The sequence below is a fragment of the Salminus brasiliensis genome, chromosome 9 (assembly GCF_030463535.1).
Source record: "Salminus brasiliensis chromosome 9, fSalBra1.hap2, whole genome shotgun sequence".
In the NCBI taxonomy this organism is placed as follows: Eukaryota; Metazoa; Chordata; class Actinopteri; order Characiformes; family Bryconidae; genus Salminus; species Salminus brasiliensis.
This window is the reverse complement of record NC_132886.1, coordinates 22,730,636-22,752,024: the sequence shown is the minus strand read 5'-3', so window position 1 is coordinate 22,752,024 and position 21,389 is coordinate 22,730,636. Positions and strand designations below refer to the sequence as shown.

The 21,389-nt window shown below is 40.3% G+C and overlaps 1 protein-coding gene across 2 annotated transcripts in view; it reads right to left on the bottom strand.

Annotated features, from left to right (window-relative positions):
* The window catches only part of focad (focadhesin), a 73,764-nt gene that overhangs the window by 33,604 nt on the left and 18,771 nt on the right, over nt 1–21,389 (bottom strand). For both annotated transcript variants that reach the window (XM_072687853.1, XM_072687852.1), the window contains exons 6-14: nt 16,696–16,797; nt 14,708–14,909; nt 12,632–12,838; nt 9,714–9,801; nt 8,427–8,617; nt 7,827–8,087; nt 2,774–2,878; nt 1,798–1,899; nt 322–452 (exon numbers count right to left, since the gene is read on the bottom strand). In XM_072687853.1, coding sequence (XP_072543954.1) covers nt 322–452; nt 1,798–1,899; nt 2,774–2,878; nt 7,827–8,087; nt 8,427–8,617; nt 9,714–9,801; nt 12,632–12,838; nt 14,708–14,909; nt 16,696–16,797 — 1,389 coding nt within the window. The remainder of the gene's footprint in view (nt 1–321; nt 453–1,797; nt 1,900–2,773; nt 2,879–7,826; nt 8,088–8,426; nt 8,618–9,713; nt 9,802–12,631; nt 12,839–14,707; nt 14,910–16,695; nt 16,798–21,389) is intronic.

The window sequence follows — 21,389 nt, the reverse complement described above, 5'->3', positions numbered from 1 at the left end:
AGTATTACAGTCATTAATTAGACTGTGTGTAAAAATGGCTTTGAACAGTCCTGTATAACAGGGTAGAGTCATTAAAAAAAGTTTACTGAAGTTCTTGGAATGGACATACAGTTTTAGGGGAAAACACTTTCATTCATATCGAAACTTATGAAATAAATACATTTATTTACAGAAATTGTTCCTGAAAGAGATGCTGACTGAACGCTTCTTTAGGCCATCACTCCAATAACCCACATTTGTTAAAATGGTCTTTGCAGTTGTAGGTTCTTCAGTCTTCTAGAAATAGATTAGGGTGTGATGCAGTGTGAAAATATGAAGGACCTTTCTCTGCAGATGTCCCGAACACAAGCAGCTCTGGCCAGAATCTGCTCCCACTGAGCATCCTTCCCCACCACCACTGAGGACTTCTCCAACACCGCCATCAGCTTCTGTAGGTCTGGATACACACGGTCCTATAGGGAGGAATCAACTGTTATCATGAGTAAAGTTGAGTAAAATTTTAATACCACTAATTAACTTCAATATATTGTAGTCAAAGTGTATATGGGTCTGGAGTTCTGCAGGCTGATGTATCCAATAACCCTGCTGAAGTTGACGAAGTTGGTTGGTTGGCTGGTTGACCAATATAGGGTATATTTTCATTTGAGTTTGATGGTTTAGCTGTTCTACCAGCATGACCAACAGTGGACTAGTGTGGTGTTTGATCACACTAGTCCACCAGTATGACCAGCCCGACCAAACTGGTCAACCAGATGCTGATAGATAAGCTAATATATATAGACTTGTTTATGTGGCTTTTGGTCATATTAAAAAATATATATATGATGTACATCACATTGCAAGAAATACAATACTTTTGCCTTTTTAATAGACAACAATGTGTCACACAGCAGTGGCAGCCAACTCTGAAGATCTGCTTTCCTGAGTCTGGTTCCAGCCACACCTGCTCTAGCTAATTATCCTTGACTGGCTGGGATAGATGCTTTAGCATTAAGTACATGGCAAGGTGGCATGATGGAGGGTATTGAAGATACTCATATTACTGATTGTTTTATAAACTGATGTTTTTGTTAATCATCTTAATATTAATCATTTTTAATCAATCATATACAGGGATTCATGATCTTTAATATGTAATCTTTTTAGCTGTGTTACGATGACTATCCAGGTCTAAAACTGAAGAAGTGGGCTCAAGCTGAATGGGAGTATGAACCTTCAGGATAACAAGCGTCGTATACAGGCCAGAAGATTCTTTTTTTTCCTCATTCAACGTTTAGAGACTTTAAGATACATTAAGAATTTTTTGACATATGGAGATTTTTCCCGGAGGAGGACAAGAAGTTGTTGTGCTCATATTTAAGCTTTTGGAGCAAACAGAGTAGATTGTTTTATGATCATCTTAGCTGAACAACAAGATGCTAATTAGACACTGATCATTAAGCCATACTGGCAGATTTTTTTCAAGTGAACTTTTATTTAAATTCTATAAAAATTCATGCTCACGTTCTGGCATTTTCACAGTCATTTTTTAAGAACCTAGAGTTTTCATATGGTTTCGAGCTTTATTTTTGTCTTGTTGTGGTAAATGACCCATCAGACACTGGTAATAAATTCTACAGGAAAGCAGATTTCTTGGAGGAGGGTTGCTCAGCACCGAGGGGCACAAAACGATTCAGGCATGCAGTTTACACAATGCTAACTGGGCTTAAGCTCCCTATAATTGTTAGCTACATTAGCCTTGTAGCTCCTGTGCAAAAACCAAAGTAGCAAACTTTTACAGATCAACTGTTACAGTACCTGTTTCAGCCACAGGGAGGTAAGAAGACGCAGTGCCACAGCCCTCAGCTTGGGGGAGCTGGCCAGCGCCTGGAGTACATGCAAAACCTGTGGTATACAAAACTGAGAGCACAAAGACAACCTTCATCATAATGAGCAAAGTCTAAGGGCCCATCCAGAACAATCCTGAACAGTGTAACTCCCCTAAAAGCCCTCCACTGAAAGGACTTGGATGCATGGGGGCATTGAAGCCTTTCTACCAGAGGGCTGGACTGCTGGGTAAGTGGCCTTGTATTAGTTTTTGTTTAAAGAATTTAACATCATAATCTCATTAGAGAGGAAGTAATAGAGCCATTGTCCTGCACCCTAAACCCACTCCCAAACCCGGCTTAAATTCTGCTCCAACAGAGCAGCATTGTTTACACAGAGCTGATGACTACAACAGATAAATAAATGATGAAAAAAAAGAAGAAAAATGTCCTCTCAGACACAGATAAGAATAGTGCTCTGAAATAAAGCCCCAAACAAAGGCTACCTCCAGGTAGCGTGTGTACAGGCTCCTTTGTATGCACATTCCAGGAATACATTTAGTTGATTTAGTTTAGTAGCATTATTCAAACAGTAAGCAAAATGTCAGCATCTCTCTCCCCACATGCATGCATGTGTGTCTGCGTGTGTGTGTTTGTGTGTGTGTGTGTATAGGGCAGCTATGAATAATGTGCATTGCTGGAGACACCAATGAATAACAATGGCAGCGAGCACAGCACACTACTTTATGGCTGCGTGTAGTGCCAGGTGAGCTGTTGCCATAACAACAAGGGAAGCATAATTATGGCCCAAATCCAGCAGATGCCGTCCGTGCTTTAGGGCCGTTCGAGGTGGAAACAAAGCGGCAAGTGTTACATATACCTCTCCCTGCATTATATAAACATTACGGACATTTTTCATTTGAAATATGTGCAGTTTGTTGAACGCTGTGTAGACTGTTAGCAGGTACCTTGTGTGTTCCCAACTTTGGCAAGGTGGAGAGTAGAGCATGAGACAGAGCAGGGTCAGACACTTTGCCCAGCTTCAGCATCAGAACCGGAAGAAGACACGGCACCTGAGAGAGAGGGAGAGAGAGAGAGCAAGAGTGAGTAAGAGCAACAATAGGTGAGAGTAAGCGAGTGATTTAGCACTTGTGCTCAAAGTGAAAGTGTTCCCAGAGAGACAGAGCGTGTTAGTGAGAGTAAAAATAATAAAAAGAATATTGATTGTGAGCGGTGCTGAGTGGCATGAGCAATGCAGTGTTTAGTGGTGCGGTGTTGAGTGGTATGAGCAGTGCTGAGTGGTGTGAGCAGTGAGTTGTTGAGTGGTGTAAGCAGTGTTAAGTGCCATGAGCAATGCAGTGTTTAGTGGTGCGGTGTTGAGTGGTATGAGCAGTGCTGAGTGGCGAGAGCGGTACGGTGTTGAGTGGTGTGAGCAGTGCTGAGTGGCGAGAGCGGTGCTGTGTTGAGTGGTGTGAACGGTGCTGAGTGGCAAGAGTGGTGCTGTGTTGAGTGGTGTGAGCAGTGCTGAGTGGCGAGAGCGGTGCTGTGTTGAGTGGTGTGAGCAGTGTTGAGTGGCGTGAGCGGTGCTGTGTTGAGTGGTGTGAGCAATGTTGAGTGGTGTGAGCGGTGCTGAGTGCCATGAGGGGTGTGGTGTTGAGTGGTGTGAGCAGTGTTGAGTGGTGTGAGCGGTGCTAAGTGCCGTGAGCAGTGTTGAGCAGTGTGAGTGATGGGAGTTGTTAACAGGTCAGTGTGAGGAGCAGCAGCTGACTACAGCCCAGACAGAGAGAGCTCAGGCCTGAGCTGAGCTGCTGCAGAGGTGTGTTTCCTAAGAGCTGAGCACAGCGTGAGTGTGTGTGTGTGTGTGTGTGTGTGTGTGTGTGTGTGTGTGTGTATGTGTGTGTGCGCGCACGCACATAAGAGTGAGAGAATTCTCCCTCTGCCCCTCATCATTACTACTGCAGCTAACCCCAGCCACACTGTCACAACCTATCCATCTCCTGCACAGCGTTTGGAGAACACCACACAGAGAGGGAGTGTCCACAGACCCCTCAGCTTTGAAGTGCCTCCAGCAGCTCAAACCACACACACCCCCCTCCACCGCTCTCCCTCTGTCTCACTCAAGAAGCTGTTGTGTCTTAAACGCTGCTCCAGAGGCTTTTATCCTGCTACGGTGTTGGCATGTGGCCGATGTTTCCCGGCTTTAAAGTCCTGAGAAAACTGGGATGTGTTGAGCCTGAGGGCAGAACTGGAAACGTTCAGGGAGCCAAACGAGTGTCAGAATACGGCGAGGCTCTGGTACCTGCCAAACACAGGATAAAAGAGAGCCATTCTCCGCTTCAGCAAAAGCCAAAACTGAACTGTGTTTACAGTCTTTTCAGGAAAAGCAAAAAAGGGGCGAAAAAAGAGACAATATGGGTGGAGGAAAAAAAAAATCTTGGAATCTTGGAAATCTTTGCCAGAGTATTACTAATATCCTAAGTATTTAGGATAGTATAGTTTGTTTTTTAAATACTTTAAAGCACTTAAATACTTACATATGATAACAATAAAAATGCCCATGTTCATTGTAAAAAAAAAAAACTTTTACAGAACATATAGTTTGAAAATCATTTGTTTACTATTTAATCAACAAAACACTACATATTGTTATGTAATGAATTATCATGAAATGACTTTAGTTTGTTTTTGTGGTACAAAATCTAATCTAAAACTAGCTATTAGCAATTTATTTAGAAAACCCATCGTAAACTCCTTCAGAATGAAGTTAAGAATGAACCTACAAAATTTCATTAATGCACATTTTGGTTGTTTTGAATGTATATTAAAATCTGATAAAAAAAAAACTTGAACATGAGTGACTTCCAGTCATGTTATGTGACTGGCAGACAACATTGCATTGCATAGAAGGCTTCATGTGATCCTGGCTTCCTCACTGAACAGATAATGAGTTGGCAAGCAGACGAAGTCCCAATTTGAGAGCAGACTCTGAAAACCAGTTTAGCAATCAGTGATCAGCCAGCCTGACCCCAAAGCACAGAAGACATCAGAGCAGTGCTTCTTTCCGCTGAGAGGTATTATAACCCCTGGTGCAGACAAAAGGCTGGATGTTCTAACCCCTGAATTGTGGATTAACCCTGAAGCGTCCCACTACACGCCGCACACTGCGGGGGAACAGAGAAGCGACCCAGCTCTCTGAGACTGGCTCAACCTCTGACCTCACCAGCCAGCCAATTAACAGCCCTGATGAGGACAGCTACGCCAGTGAAAGGAGTAGTTAAACATGTAGCAACACGCAGAGAAGAAAGCATGGTATGCTACACTAATGAGAATTGTTGGGCAGAATGATCTTTGGACACAGTGAATCAGACCAGTTGCAGTCAGGGAGAGGTATCAGAACAAATTATATGGAGATTAGAACCAATCAGGGGGTGGTGTCAGCACAAATGCTGTGCTGTGAAAAGAACCAATCACGGGGGGATTTCAGTACAAATTACAAAGAGATTAGAAGCACAGAGGTTTCTGAACATTATGTGGGGATTAAAACCAATCACAATCAGGGGAAGCTGTGAGAACAAATCATGAAGGGAACAGAACCAATCTCCGTCAAGAGGACGACTCAGAACATTATGTGGGGAGTAGAAACAAGCACAGTCAGGGTAAGGTGTCAGAACAAATTATGAGGGGAATAAAACCAATCACAGTCAGATGAAGGTCTAGAACAAATTAGGCATTCACATTTTCAATTAAATAATTCTGATACAAAGATCCGTCGTTGAACTGAATTTTAATTATTAATTGACCAGTACTGACTAGTACAACAATGCTAGTATTTTGTCCTACAGCCATAAACAAGTATTTAAATAGCGTGATAACGGGTTAGTTTCCTGACATGTAACACCCCACAATAAAAACTAAACTACATCTAAATTGCATGCTGCTGATCTCAACCCAAATAAGTAGGTAGCAGGGTGCTACTAAATTCAGCCATGCACATTTTCTTTCATGTCTGAAATAATATAAGCCGCTGGTTTACCACATCAGAGTTCTCAGCAGTTCTTAGGTTTCTCCAGTGATTTTCCACTCTCCCCTGACCCTCCCAACATTCCATTCCAAAGAAGCTACATGTTGTAGATGTAAAAAAATGTGCATGGTAAATGGTACCATGCCCAGCACTGAAGTGTTGTTTTTTATGGAACCATCTCAACTAATCCTCATGCAAAGTTCATAGCAATTTGTTATGGTTTTACCTTAGACTGTCCAATAACTGTGCGAGTAAGTGACCAAGCAGGAGTTCTTTAATGAGTTATAAGCAGAGACTGTGAGCTCCAATGCCATTGCCATGATACCTCTCCATCTCCATCTGCACACTGCTCCCATTCCTCAGCAGCCGCTATGTTGCCTAGCAACACTGGCATCTGAATAGATAATGGGAGGGGGGGGGGGGGGGGGGGGGTTGACTCTGGGTGTGATTTCAATTCAAATGCCACCTGCTTTAACAAGTAACAGTTCTGTATGACTGCACACATACCAGATACTGTAGTAGTTACCATATTGCTTGCTTTCCAGCCACCGTACCACTTTGTTGCAAAAAAAGAAGAAGAAAAAAAAAACACAAAATATTTCTGCAATTTTTACAGTAGACAGACAGCCAAGAATGCTATAATTTTGTCAGATTTGCAAGTAAACGCATATGTCATGTTAATAAATGCAAGCTATTAGTTTTCAATCGAACATGCTGAGCAACCGTTCTTTAGAGAAAGATTATGTTGCATGTATAAACATTGAATCTGAATTCAATCTCCAGTGATCCTCCAGAAGTGTCTGTTTATCAGTGCTTTAACAGAGCGACTTTGCATAGCCACATAACATTCATGGGATCCCAATATCAGCTGATGATATATCAGTTGGCCTGTAACATCTACCAATATTGATAACCAGTTTAACTAGAACTGAAGAAAATACAGTACAGAGAAGAGGTATTCGGCACCTAAGCACATTATTTCAAATGTATCTCAGCAATACGAGGGTTTTTACTTGTTAAAAAAAAACAAAAAACAAAAAAAAAACAAAAAAAAACAGATGCAGGTAAATATGAATGCAATAAAAAAGTAACAAGAATTGTTCACTTTGAAGAATGTAGTTAATATCATGTAGTCTAGTTTAAAGAACAAGCTTGGTTTCAGATTTCACCTGGATGCCCCCAGCCAGCAGGTGGATAAGGTAAATTCCACCACCAGCTCGCCTGACTTTACATTATTAAGCACAGATTTGCCAAACTTGAAAGCATAATAGAGAGGAGAATGAGGAGAGCTTTGATAGTTAAATGACTACAGACATACATACAATTATTAATTATAACACAGATGTTCTCAGCTAGTAATTTTCCATTCGACCTTAAATGGTGCAAATGGAGCAAAAGCTATGTAAGAGTTCATTTTCTAAGATATCCGCTACATATTGCCTAAACTTAGCATATAAAATGATTCCTTACCTAAGTTTTAAAGCAACATTATGTATTATTCCCCTAAAATAACTGCATCAAAATAATTGTGATGCTCCACTGACCTGTAATAGAGTCAAAAAGGAAAACAGCCACTCTATCACTGCTACTTCAGACGCAGCGCGCTGCTAGCTGCACTGTGTAACTTTGGCGTCCTGCTCGCATGAACTGTGTAACGCTGCGTACCCATCACACAATTTCACCTGCTAGGTGCAACCACTGCAACCACTTTTTTTTTTTTTTTGCTAACTCAGCATCGTTGGTAAAATCCTGTCAAAGTACTGACTTAGCCCACATACTTGTTTTCACTTCAGATACCAGCTTTCTCTCAGCTTGTCCAGAAATGCATTTCCCTTAGGGGTGGCTCTTTAAATGCTCTTTAAACAAGGAAATGTCATAAAACGTCATAAAAAAAAAAAGATTTAATCTACTTCACACAACAGCCAACCATACTCTGAAATCACAGAACAACCTCAAGTACCCTACTTCCGACAGCAGAAAAATGCGTATTTTGGTCCCACCTGAGCAGGATCTGCCTCAGCAATAATAGCTGCGGTGTCCAGTGCCAGCCTGCAGAGGTCCCCCTCACTGCTGATGACCAGGTGAGTGATCAGGAGAGGCAGTGTGTCTGGGACGTGCTCACACAGAGGAAGAGTGGACTGGACGGAGTAGAGCCACTCTGCAGAGGCCATGGGTTCTGCAGAGATCTGGTGTAGGACACTGGTGGCCACCTGCAGCTCACTGTACCATGTGCTGAGAGGCAGAGTCAGCTGTGTGCTGTGCTGTAGAGAGAAAAGCAGGGATAATCAAGACTAAACAAAGGCTTAGAACAGAAAAGACAGAGAAGATACTTAAATGGCTCATAACATAGCAAAATTATTATGTTTTTATATTATATTAAGTACCATGTTCAAGTTTTCCCATCCCAATTTCCATATATGGAAATTAAAACACAAAATACAGCCCATTATGAATTAATTATGGGTGAGATGTTTCACCCATGGGGGTTAAAAAAACAGACCTTCATAAATTCTAAGATGTCCTCATGTTGACACCCCCATGTTACAGAATTTACAGACTACAAATGACTAAAACTAACAGTCAGATATCAGACAGCGTACCCGTACTGGGCCACATGGTTCCTTCTGGACCGTCTCTAGCAGGGAGTTAGCCAAGCCTTGGTTCTTTGCCTGTGTCTGTGGGTCTGATAGTGCCTCCATAATGTTTGAATTGGAAAGAACCTGCAGCAGGGGCATCACTAACAACAAGGCACCCCAGGGAGGCGGGACCTCAGGTGGGACAATCTTTACAGCTGAGAAAGTGACAACACATGTAGCAGGTAAGTGGCCTACTATGCTTAATAAAAATAATTTTTCAAAAAGCATATAAACACATCAAAATTAAATTAGTAAATGCATCAATACGCCACAACAAGATTAAAATAGGTTTAACTGACTGAACAACCTATTGATTATTACAGACGACAGTTTGGTAGTTTGGAATAACTGTTAGGAAGTTATGACAGTTCGGATTCAATTTGTTTTAATAAAATAATTTTTTTTTTATTCCAATTTGCCAGCCTCATGCACCTCCACAGTCTTCAAAAAACTGTAAAAGAAAGGTAACTGTATTTCTACCAACTGCTGCTACAACTATTAAGGTAGACTGTACTAGTGCAATGCACCTGGACAACAAAGATCACCAGTAGTCACACTGTTACTGCACGGATTATTAAATGTGTAACTACAGAGTCAGCAGATATAAATATAATTAATATAAAGTAGGGCAAAAGGCGTAAAAGAATTAAGAAATTCCAGATGTGTTCAGAACAATGAACTGAGCAGTGGGTGATTCTAAAATGACGGAGAAAGCTGTAGATTATAAGAGGCAAGGTTATATCATTAGTATCCAGAACGCCTCATTTTTCAAAAGTGGTAAATTAGACAGAAAATTAATAAAATAAAATAAAATAATAATAAAATAAAATAAAAATTAAAAAACACAGCAATACTCAATACTTGCACAAAATGCACAAACAGATAAATGTGACGGGTAAAGTCTCTTGTTTGTAATCATTCAAACAGAACACCAATGACACCAACATAACAGTGCAATGTCATCATATCAGGCCTTACATGAATTATAATTTCATCATATTAATATTAATGACATGCGGAAATGTGCACTTGTTCTGAACAGCTGTAAAACATCCACAGAAAATGAATGTCCTATGGCCAAAACTTTAATCACACTGTTTAGTTAAATGGAGAATGGAACATTAGACTCTACACTTAGAAACATAGAATGAGAGAAATAGCCTATTCCTAGCACATAAACATCCCATGTGGAAGTGGAGGTAAAGCTATCTATGTTAGTGAGAGGTGTTCAGATGAGGAGAAAGTCTTCACCGAGCTCCAGGAGGGCGCTCTGCTGCGAGGCGGAGGCTCTGAGAAGGAGCAGGGAGATCCCCATGATCACTTGCTCAGACGGGAGATCCTGGGGAGAGAGAGAGAGAGAAAAAAAAGAGGAGTCAGAGAAGAGCCAGACGCAGATGGAGTCTTTGAGGGGGCGCTGAATGGAGAATGACAATCGCTCCGGGCTGGTGTGAAAGCTTCCACAAGCCTTTTAGAGAGATGAGAGGAGAGGCTTTGAAGAGATTAGCATCACACAGCTAACCCCCGTTTGAAGCCGTCGCGGCTTTTCCATTACACCCACTGTAACAAAAACAAATCCCGGAGACAAATAAACCAAATCTTTTTTGTTTGAAGAGAAAGGCTTTTTTTTCCTTTTTTTATCTGAAGATAAACAGTTTACGTGTAGTCTGCGGTTTGTTAAACAAGAGCTAAACAAATAATTCCTTATTCAATGAAGAAGAATTTGTTAAACTGAGAGTCCTCTTACAAAGCCCAAGGTTACAGAGGCTGAACTGAAATCCTGAAAGTCCACACAGGTCCACACACCTGCTTAATAATGCTCCTATGAAGAGCTCTGGGAGGTATTTCACAAAACAGGATTTCTCAGTTAGCTGGATAATTCCAGTTCAAAGTCATGTTCCGCCGTTAGGACTACTGGACAAAGCTTACTGAGAAAGACTGCTTTGTGAAATTTACTCCTGTGCTGTGTCCAGTAGGGCTGAATATGCTGTTTGTTGTTAATACTAGTATCGCAGTAATACGCAAATGAGGAAAAGAAACAGGAGACTCTCTTATCCTTATTATATTACGTTTTTTTATCCTCAAGTCAAAAGTGTAAAATCTGTGTTTTTGTGGACTTGTTTTAGAGAGCAGGGGGACAGGTACTTAAAGGTTCTCTTTAAGGACTCCTTAGCTTCATAGAACCAACACATTTTTATGCTCACAAAATGCAAAAACATGTTACGTCTTGACTTCAAAAACATGATTCATCATGACTAGGGGTGTAACAGTACACAAATGTCACAGTTTGATTTACACTGCAGTTTGGACCACAGTTCGGTATCAGTACGGTTCCACAAGACTACTCCGAGCTAAGCACCTTAAAATAACAGCTTCATAACCATTGCAAGGCTCCACTGACTGTAATGGGTTGAATAGCTACTCCAGACTCTAGCACATCAGAAACTGCACTATGCAACTTTGTTAAACTGGGCAGGAAATGCTTGTGAGAACTGCATAACGCTGTGTAACCAGAGTCAAATTAGTATAAAATCCTGTAATACTACTGTACTTTACTGTAAATACTGAATTCAGTTCACACCACGGCATGGACCTCATGATTCAGTAGGAATCCGCAACAGGAAACAAAATAAATAAATAAAAAATAAAATAAAAAATTAAACAAACCCCCCCAACACACAAAAAAGTTTTCATTTAAATTAAAGACAGTTGTGCAGGTTACGGTTTGCTCTATCTAGACCCTTGAGGTAGTTAAAACAGACTGTAGTGTGTTAATTACGCAGTAAAGTGCAAATGTTATCATGTTCAATGTATTTTACGCCAAACTTTTGAAGCGTGATCACCGAACAATCAATCGTTTCATGGCAAATAGCCAACAGGGTCGCAAGAAACGTGTTGAGAAAAAAAAGGCGCAAAATAACTGCCCATGAATTGAGGAATATCAAGCGTGAAGCTGCCAAGATGCCATTTGCCACCAGTTTTGCCATTTTTCAGAGCTGCAACGTTACTGGAGTATCAAAAAGCACAAGGTGTGCGATACTCAGGGACATGGCCAAGGTAAGGAAGGCTGAAAAACGACCACCTTTGAACAAGAAACATAAGATAAAACGTCAAGACTGGGCCAAGAAAATATCTTAAGACATTAAGGTTTTATGGACTGATGAAATGCTTTTGATGGGCCAGAAGGATGGGCCCGAGGCTGGATCAGTAAAGGGCAGAGCTCCACTCCGACGCCAGCAAGGTGGAGGTGGGGTACTGGTATGGGCTGGTATCATCAAAGATTAACTTGTGGGACCTTTTCGGGTTGAGGATGGAGTGAAGCTCAACTCCCAGACCTACTGCCAGTTTCTGGAAGACACCTTCTTCAAGCAGTGGTACAGAAAGAAGTCGGTATCGTTCAAGAAAAACATGATTTTCATGCAGGACAATGCTCCATCACATGCATCCAAATACTCCACAGCGTGGCTGGCCAGTAAGGGTCTAAAAGAAGAAAAAATTATGACATGGCCCCCTTGTTCACCTGATCTGAACCCCATAGAGAACCTGTGGTCGCTCATAAAATGTGAGATCTACAGGGAGGGAAAACAGTACACCTCTTTGAACAGTGTCTGGGAGGCTGTGGTGTCTGCTGCACGCAATGTTGATCGTAAACAGATCAAGCAACTGACAGAATCAATGGATGGAAGGCTTTTGAGTGTCATTGTAAAGAAAGGTGGCTATATTGGTCACTGATTTGTTTTTGGTTTTGTTTTCGAATGTCAGAAATGTTTACTTCTAAATTTTGTGTTGTTATATTGGTTTACCTGGTGAAAATAAACAAGTGAGATGGGTATATATTTGTTTTTTATTAAGTTGCCTAATAATTCTGCACAGTAATAGTTACCTGCACAAACAGATATCCTCCTAAGATAGCCAAATCTAAAAAAAAAAACCCACTCCAACTTCCAAAAATATGAAGCTTTGATATGTATGAGTCTTTTGGGTTGATTGAGAACATAGTTGTTGTTCAATAATAAAAAGAATCCTCTCAAATACAACTTGCCTAATAATTCTGCACACACTGTATTTAATGCAAACATAAAATATCTAAATGTGCCGTTTTCCTCAATAGGGTTGGGCTCTAGCTTCAAGTATACCTGAACCAACCAGACTGAACTACACTCAGGGCTCACCTCTCTGCAGACGGGCAGTAGTTGGTGCAGGGTGTGCAGGAGAGACCTGAGCTCTCCTCCCAGCTGCAGGCTGAGCTGACAGGCACACACCAGCTGCAGCGCCAGCTGAGCTAACTCAGCCCTCCAGCACTCCGGCTCACAGAGCAGCGCAGCGGTCAGGGATTCAGCCAAGGAACTCAGCTCCACTACAGCCGTAACACTGTCCACCTACATACCAGAGACACACACACAAACACAAACACACTTCAGCATGAATAATTCCATTCTGTCCAGTTTATCTTTATTTTTCCACACACCATTCAGTCAGGAGTCTGTTGCTCCACAGGAGAATGAAAAAAAAAACAACAGTATAAAACAACAGAAATAATAAGGGTTTGGGATACGGAAAACGCTCTACTATATCTATATATCTCCATCTATATCGACACACAGCATAAGATTATTTCATTAGTTATTAGTTGCTTTATTCATAAATAAATATTTTTTTTCCTCGCTTAAGGTGGGTGGTTTCGTCCTCATTTGATGTTTTCCTACCACAGTCACCCTCTGCTTGCTCCGCTAAGTTCTGAGATGGAGCTGCTTTGTGACAATGTCTTAGACAAATGCTCTAGAAACTTGATAATAACCTGAAGTGAAAGGCTTAATATTGACAATACCATCAACAATGACAGAGACACTATCAATAGCAACAGCCATGGGAAGGCACGAACACACAGACTGATGTGTGCTGACAGGATGATGATGGATTGCAGAGGGAACCAGATGGGATGTCTCTGTGTATTATGGGTGTCCAATGCAAGTGTGTGTGTCTTTCAATCATTGCAGGTGCGTGTGTATGACCTGTTGATAGAAAACGTAAGTGAACCTTCTGGAATTAGCTGGATTTCTGCATTGATTACTAATAAAATAGTCACAATTATAGACATACAAATGGAAACATTCAGGAATTTCTGCTTTCCCAAAGACTGGACGTCCTGTTAGGGTCAAATCAAGAGCACAATGTTCAATTCTGAAAAAGCCACGGAAAGAATCCATTGGTGACAGCAAAAGACCTACAGAAGAAAAAAAACGTTTGACAATGTGCCCACTATTAAAATACACTAAACAAGACCGGTATGCATGGAAGGACACCACAAAGGAAAATGGGGTAAAAAAAAAAAAAAACAAAACATTGTGGCCTGTCTCAGGTTTGCTCAGGACCACCTAGATGTCCCATAATGTTTCTAGAAAAATGTTCTATGGACAGATGAGGTAAAAGATGAAGAGCTTTTTAGCATAAATCCACAATGATATGCTGTGTAGAGAAAAAAAGAACACCTCAATCCCAACTGTAAAGCATGGTGGAGGGAGCATCATAGTTTGCAGCCTCAGGGCCTTGCTGCATTGTTATCATTGAGGAAACAATTAAAACAACATGATATCAAAACAACTTACAGACGAGTTTGGTTGGTGCAACAAGACAAAGACCCAAACACACAAGTAAATCAACTAAATATTGGGTGAATAGGAAGATTTATGTTTTGTAGTGGCAAAGTCAGAGTTCTGACCCTAACCCTATTGAGATGCTTTGATATGAGTTGAAGAGGAAAATCAGAAACCCTGGCTGAAACACATTTGCAGGGAGGAATGGTCTAAAAGTCATCCTCAACATTGTGCAAATCTTATTTGCAGCTACAGGAAATGTCTGGTGGAGATGTCTATAATTGTGATTTGGAAAATTATCAGACCACCATTTTATTAATAATCAATAGTCATCCATATAATTCCAAAGGGTTCACATTTATTTCTCATTTTTAACTCTATGTTTACGTGAATGTCATAGAAAATGTATATACAAGTAAATGTTTGCATTGAGGGGCCTATTGATGCGTGTCGTATTCAGTAAAAGCATTGGCAGGGTCCAATTAGCTAAAAGCTCAATGAGAGAAAACGTGCCATTATAGGTTTATCCTCTGATCAATGATCCCTATTGGAAATCAACCTGCTGCTGATTAATTCCATTGTTTGACTGTAGTGCCATTGCTACAATTCTTTTGGACTCTACTTCTACCCATGAGAGATGTTCCCTGTTCTCACCAGTACATGAGGGAAGAGCTGGATGAGGCAGCGCAGGATCTCGTGGGTGACCCGAGTGCAGGAGGTGCCCTGACCCTCTCTGGGCTGTAGGAGGACTCTAAGCAGACTGTGTCTGAGCAGCGCATTCTCCGCCAGCCTCTGGGGCTCGCAGTAAAGGTAACGCAGGAACGGAGCCAACATAGATATGTATAACGGCTCATCTCTAGAAGAGAGAAATGCAAAAACATGAGTCAGAACTTTCAACTGCGTTCACACAAACACTACATGACCAAAAGTATCAAGACACATCTTTTAAGCTACTTAAGGTTAGCACACCCATTACTGATACAGGAGTTGCACACACACAGCTTGTTTAATCTCCATAGAAAAGCATTATCAATAGATATCAGCTGGAGGGATATAAGGTTATAAAGAGTGGAACTGCGTTCCTCAAAATTAATGGACGTCGATCAAACACCTTTGAGACAAGCATTCATGATTCAGAGCTAGGCATCCGCCATCAGTGACAAAACCTGACCTCATTAAGGCTCATTCAGCTGAATGCAATCACGTCGCGTAAGCATTCCCATAAAAGCAGATGCTGTTACTGAAGCAAAAAAGGGGAAAACTCCTTCTTAATGCCCCTGGTTTCAGAAGAAACACAGAGCATATAGTGTAGGTTACTGCTGTAAAAATTAATGTGTTAATAATGTGTTAATGTGATATATTATTAACGGCCGAAATTATTTCATTGCTGCATGAACACTTTCTCAGTTTTCATCAGTCAACCCATTTGTCGTCTTAGGCTGTTCACAAGCTTAAGTTGGAATGACAGAATCAGTGAGGGTAGCCTGGTCTTTCAAATACAGTGATACATACACACACAAACACACAGATTAGCTGTATATTAAGACAAAACATTAAGACCTAATATGCTAATAGTCATTGGCATGCCACCAAAATAGCTCACTCTACAGGACATAGAAAAGTTCCCTGTGGTATCCAGCATTAGCACATTAGCACAAATCACCTTATTGACTTGTGCTTAGGAATGTCTAAAGCTTAGAGGTATCTTTGAACTATTAGTCTATTCTAACTAGCTGAGGTTTTTCTTGGGTAAATAGCAAAGCACTTTTGTAAGTCGCTCTGGATAAGAGCGTCTGCTAAATGTAAATGTAAATGAAAAGGTAAACAGACACCCAGCAATTGATGTAAACAAAATCTGAGCTGCATGATAATGGAAAAAAACTGACATTGCAATAATCATCTTTTCTGCGATTCATATTGCGATATTAAAAAAATATTAGCATTCTCGCACATTGTTGAGCCTTGGGCACCCAACATCTTGTCCCTGTTTTTTTTTTTAAAAGGGGTTCTCTTCAGACCACTGCCAGTACAGTTGACCAGGAGCTTATCACAACCCTGACCATGACAAAGTGACCGCTCTTTCTGTGCAGTACTTTTTTTGGTCCTCTGATTAGGAGCACCAAAAACAGCTTTAAGATAATTAAATAATAATAATAATAATAACACCAACAACAACTTAATATCCACACACCTGGACAACTGTGGTGCTAAATTAGCCACTGTTAAGGATTCTCCTTAATCATCTCCACATCTCAGACAGACAATGGATGTGCAAACCACTTTGTTACAGTCGACTTAAAGCTAGCCTTTAACCTCTTTCAAAAAAACCCACCAAAAACCATATACTGCCTTTTGAAATACAGCAACCCACCGGGAAATATTCCCTCACTCGTTTCATACAGAGAAAGAAAGAGAGTCTCCTTTGGAACTCTTGATTTGACAGAAGTAAGGTCATCTGAGAGTAGCCTGTATTATAGATGGAGAGAGCGAGAGTGTGTGCGTGAGATGGTTTAGATGGGAGAGAGAGAGAGAGGGAGAGGGAGAGAGAGAGAGAGAGAGAAAGGGAGAGGGAGAGAGGGAGATGGTTTTATCTCTCACTCAAGGCCTCTTGTCTGAACATCATACTGAAGGGGAACTCTTACTTGTCAGCAGCCAGCTGGATGAAGTCATCAATCTCCTGCAGCAGAGCGGGCCAGCAATCAGGACGATTCTCCAGAACGGTGATGTACGGGTGAGGGCAGCTCCTGAGGCCACAGACAAAAGAACACGCACACAGACACACAGTCAAAGTTAAACTATAAACCCACAGAGGGGGGGAAAAAGATAAATGTAAAAAGACCAGGCGATAAAACTAAACGCAGACCTCTAGAAGGAAGACCTGAAGATTGCAGATCTGAGAGAGGACATGTACAGCTATGTATCTGGCAGTAAGCGTTTATTTGTGCATGAAACACGGTGTTCTAACCAACAAATAAATCACTAACGACAAAACGTACGTATATTTATGTTTATTCTAAAGAGCTTAACTCAACTAAACACACTCAGGGCTGAGAGAAATACTTAGAGACTGATTAAATCATTTATCTGCTCGCGCAGAGTGCGTGCTGGGTTTGAACCAGGCCGTAATGAACCAGGCAAAGGCATGTAATTTAACCAATCAGCTAAACAGCACATTCTGAAACACACATAATATTTTTGTATGCCTATACAGAACATTTAAATATAGATTTGTAATTGTAGCCTGTTCAGAAAGATGTATTATGGGAATGCTAGTGTTTTCAGTTCTGATGTAAACTGCTAGCAGTATTTCTGTATAGAGCTGCATGATTTTGGAAAAAATTGGACATTGCAATATTTTGCTGTTCTGCAATACATACTGTGAAAAGCATAATACAGAAAATACAGGCATTTTCACCAGATTTCTCCAGATGTAAACGATCCAACATTTAAATTTTAATAATGTACACTTGGGGTCCAAAATACACAGATACACAGGATAGATATAGTCTGCTTCTGGTAGGTTTGTCATGGAAAATACGAACAGGTTTCTCATCAAACATAGTTCTTACGTGATAATGCGCATTCACACATTGGAGATGTCAATGCTGAAACAATAAACTGTGCAGCACTATTTCATCATCATTAATTTTTAAATGGTGCTTCTGTAATATTGCATTATTTTCTTAAAAAAAATGGCGCATAGCCATAACAAGAAATCGCCTTGTTCAATCCCTATAGATGCATCTGTGGACAGGAGTCCTAGTGAGAGTAATTAGCCTCGTTTTCTGTAGAGGGGTAGGATGGCCCTTCCTGACTTCCACTCTAGGGATCATTCCAGTGATGCCAGTGGCAGTTAGTGTTCTCCTCCAAAAGTGTTGAGCTCTTTTAATGAATTAATAATAAAGCTTCATGGGGTTTAGAGGAAGCACGTTAGCCTTTACACTCTCAGCACTTCAGCATTATGTGATAGGAGGTGGTCTAACCTCTGGGTGGAAATTGGAAATGACAAAAAAATTTTGTTTGTTATTTCTTTACCCAAACATTCAGGCAGTGTACTTGGCTGCTGTGCAGCCTACGCTCCAGATAAAGGCTGCGCTGAATTCCTGTTTGAAAAGAAGTCCTTCACTTCAGCTCACTTCAGTCAGAGGGTTCAAACTGAACAGAAGCACTCCATTATTCTCACAGACAGTCTTCTGACTCATTATCTCCTTATCTACCTTCTGGTGTTCTCTATCCAACTAGCCCAGCATTCACATCACTGGAACCCATCCATCAAGCTGTAGTTGTGGCAGACAGCCACAGCATTACCTGCTTTCAGTGTCGGACAAAGGCTGGACGTGTACGGCTGCCCGGGATCCTGAGTTTAACTGCAAGTTCACAAACCAAGCTGGGGTCCACGCACAAGATAAAGAGCACCTTTGGGGCATGTTATTTAAACATTGCAGAGAGAGAAAAGCTGAACTAAATTACAGGACGTTCCGGGAGTTATTTCATGCTCAACACGTCAAACGTTACTAAACTTGATGGCTCGAATTCCATTTGGGGAATTCCGTTTTTTTTTTAGGGGGGTCAGATACAAGATAATGACAAAAGAAAGGTTGACAGCTTTGTCCAAATAGTGTTTTACACCACCGTGTGAAATACAGTGTGTGTGTGTGTGTGTGGGGGGGGGGGGTCCATATGCTCCAGTGTTGTGTTGGCTGGCTGCCAACTCATTTGGCTAAAATGTTAGATTAACAATTAAGAACATTTTCATAGTTCTGATAACTGCTCTAAGATGTTCTAGAAATAAACATTTTGTCTGGTTTTCATTTCAAAAGCAGAACCTTAGCAGCTACAAGCATGTAAATGACTTATCACTTTGCAAAAATCCCCATTACTTCACTACTTGTTACCACCATGTTCATTCAGATTTTTAGCCACTAAAATGATCCAGATCTCACTCAAAGGTAAGAAACCTCACAACCTCACAAGTCAGATGACTTGTGCGAAGAAAAGGAGCAGCAGTTATCCTGCCGGAGTAGGTAATTTAGTGTATTATTATATGCAATGTAAGTGTTCATGGCACTGTGATATTTAGTTGTTTTTGCAAAATATACTGTGATATTTAAAAATACAGGAATTTTCACCTTATTTCTCCAGACGTCAGCAATCCAACATGTCATGATATAAATAATATCCACTGTGTATCGAAGACATTGGGCTTCCGGGAGATACGTCATAGAAAATAGGAACAATTGAAATTTGTATTAAGGCAGTTTTTGCATGATGTGTTTGAATTGTTTGAATTCTGCAGTGTGACTACTGTAAATGTTCATACTGCGGGCCAGGCTAAAGCACAGGCTTAAATAAAACACTATAACAATGACAAGTTCATGAATTTATATTTGAGTGTAAGCCAAGAAAACTCTTGGCTTTAAGTAAGCTTGAGATGGAGTTGCTTTGAATCTTAAATTTATTTATAAAATACTCATTTTAAGTAGACTTCGGTGGGGTCAATGTAGGAAACAGGCCCAACTTTAAAAAGGCACATGTTTATTTTACGGAAGGATTCTTCTTAAAAAAGCCTTTTGTCACATTCATGAATATGTATGTCTGTCGTTTCATTACGCTTTTTCATGCTTAACTCACCAATTCTCAGAAACAAACATAAAAATATAACTCCTACAAATTAATAACATTAGTAACATTACTAACTAACAGACCATAAAAGAGTGAATCGGGTGGTGTCCCTGGATGCGGTGTAAATGGCCTTGTGACCTTAGAACAGATTGCACGAGGGTGGCATCAGGCAGACGGACACACTGGGCATCAGCAGGCCCCTCCATTAATCCTCAAACCATCCCTGATGGCCAAGCACCAATCACAGACAAGCGCACATATCTCCATCCATTCATCTTCTCACCGGGTAGTGAAAATGATGGACAATTCAACAAATCTTATGAGTTTTAGCCTGTTCCATGCCAGAATGGAAGCATAAGGTGGTCACAAAGGACTGAAGACAGGCCCCGTATTAATGCCACACTTCTGACATCGTGATGACTCCCAGATCCCCACACCCCAAAGTCTGAGACTTAATACAGGTACATTTGGATAGTAGGCAATATCCATAGCCCAGAGCTGCTGCCTGTAAATGAAATCAATGCAAGACTCTTAAGGCTCATTAGGACTGAGTGATTTTTTCAAAAAAGACCAAATTACACATTTATCACCACTAATGAGACAACCATCCCCGAGGGGGCAATCATATTAGGAGAAAAAATTTATGGGCAATAACTCATAAAGACATATGACCTCTACTGATAGCAGGGGGTTGACAGCTTTGTCCAAACATGTAGTGTTCTTCACTTAAGATAATCACTGCAACATTTTACACATTCACTCAACTTTCCTGAGAAAAAAAACTCTTATGATGAATACGAAAAAATGTAAGAATTGCCTTGCAATACTCAAGTCTTAATGTTTCCTTAAAATTTTACTAAAGTACCACTTATGCCATTTATGCTGCATTTTAGAACTCATTAGAGACGAAGCAAAACACATTTTTTATTTTACCATTATTCAATTAAATCCATGCATTGGATAAAAGAGAAATGGAGGAACACTGAATCAATCTAAGCATTTTTTTCAGTAAACAAGAGCTAAAAAGATACTGTGATACTGTGTTTTTTTTTTACAATGGGCCTTATTCACAAACAATTTTTAAAACACAGTTTTCACAACGATTCTGACATTCGCCAGTGCTTTCTTATTTTGGATTTATGCAATTTATGAGGACAAAAGGATGCATTATTAAAAGAGCGAAGCTGTGAACAGTTCTGCGCTTTAAAAACACACCATGAATCTGATTTATTTGTTAGGACTTTTCTCAAAAAATAATTTAAGAACATTCTTGGGAAGATATTGTCGCATAAGGCCCAATCTCCACTTTTAATCTTGTTTTTTAATCTAGTAATTTAGATATTTTACCATCTTATCTTCTGAACTCTAAGAATAGTGTGAAGCTATCGTAAGTTTTAGAAAATATTATAACATATATACTTTGTTAACAATACTAATTGATTTTAGAATATTTAAGAAAAATTGAGAAACACAATGAAAATGTTCTTTAGATTTTAGAAGACAGATATTTTAGAAGATAACAATTTCTCTTAATGAAGAGAATTTGAAGAAGAATCTCCCAAACTCTAACCCTAGACACTTTTGTGAATTTGGCCACTGGTCCTTAAAAATCCCAAAATGAAACATATCTAGGCTTTTGAAAGCAAATTTGTTATCAGACCCAAAACACTCAATAAATATTTCCTTTTATGTTATATAGCCTACTGGATTTAGA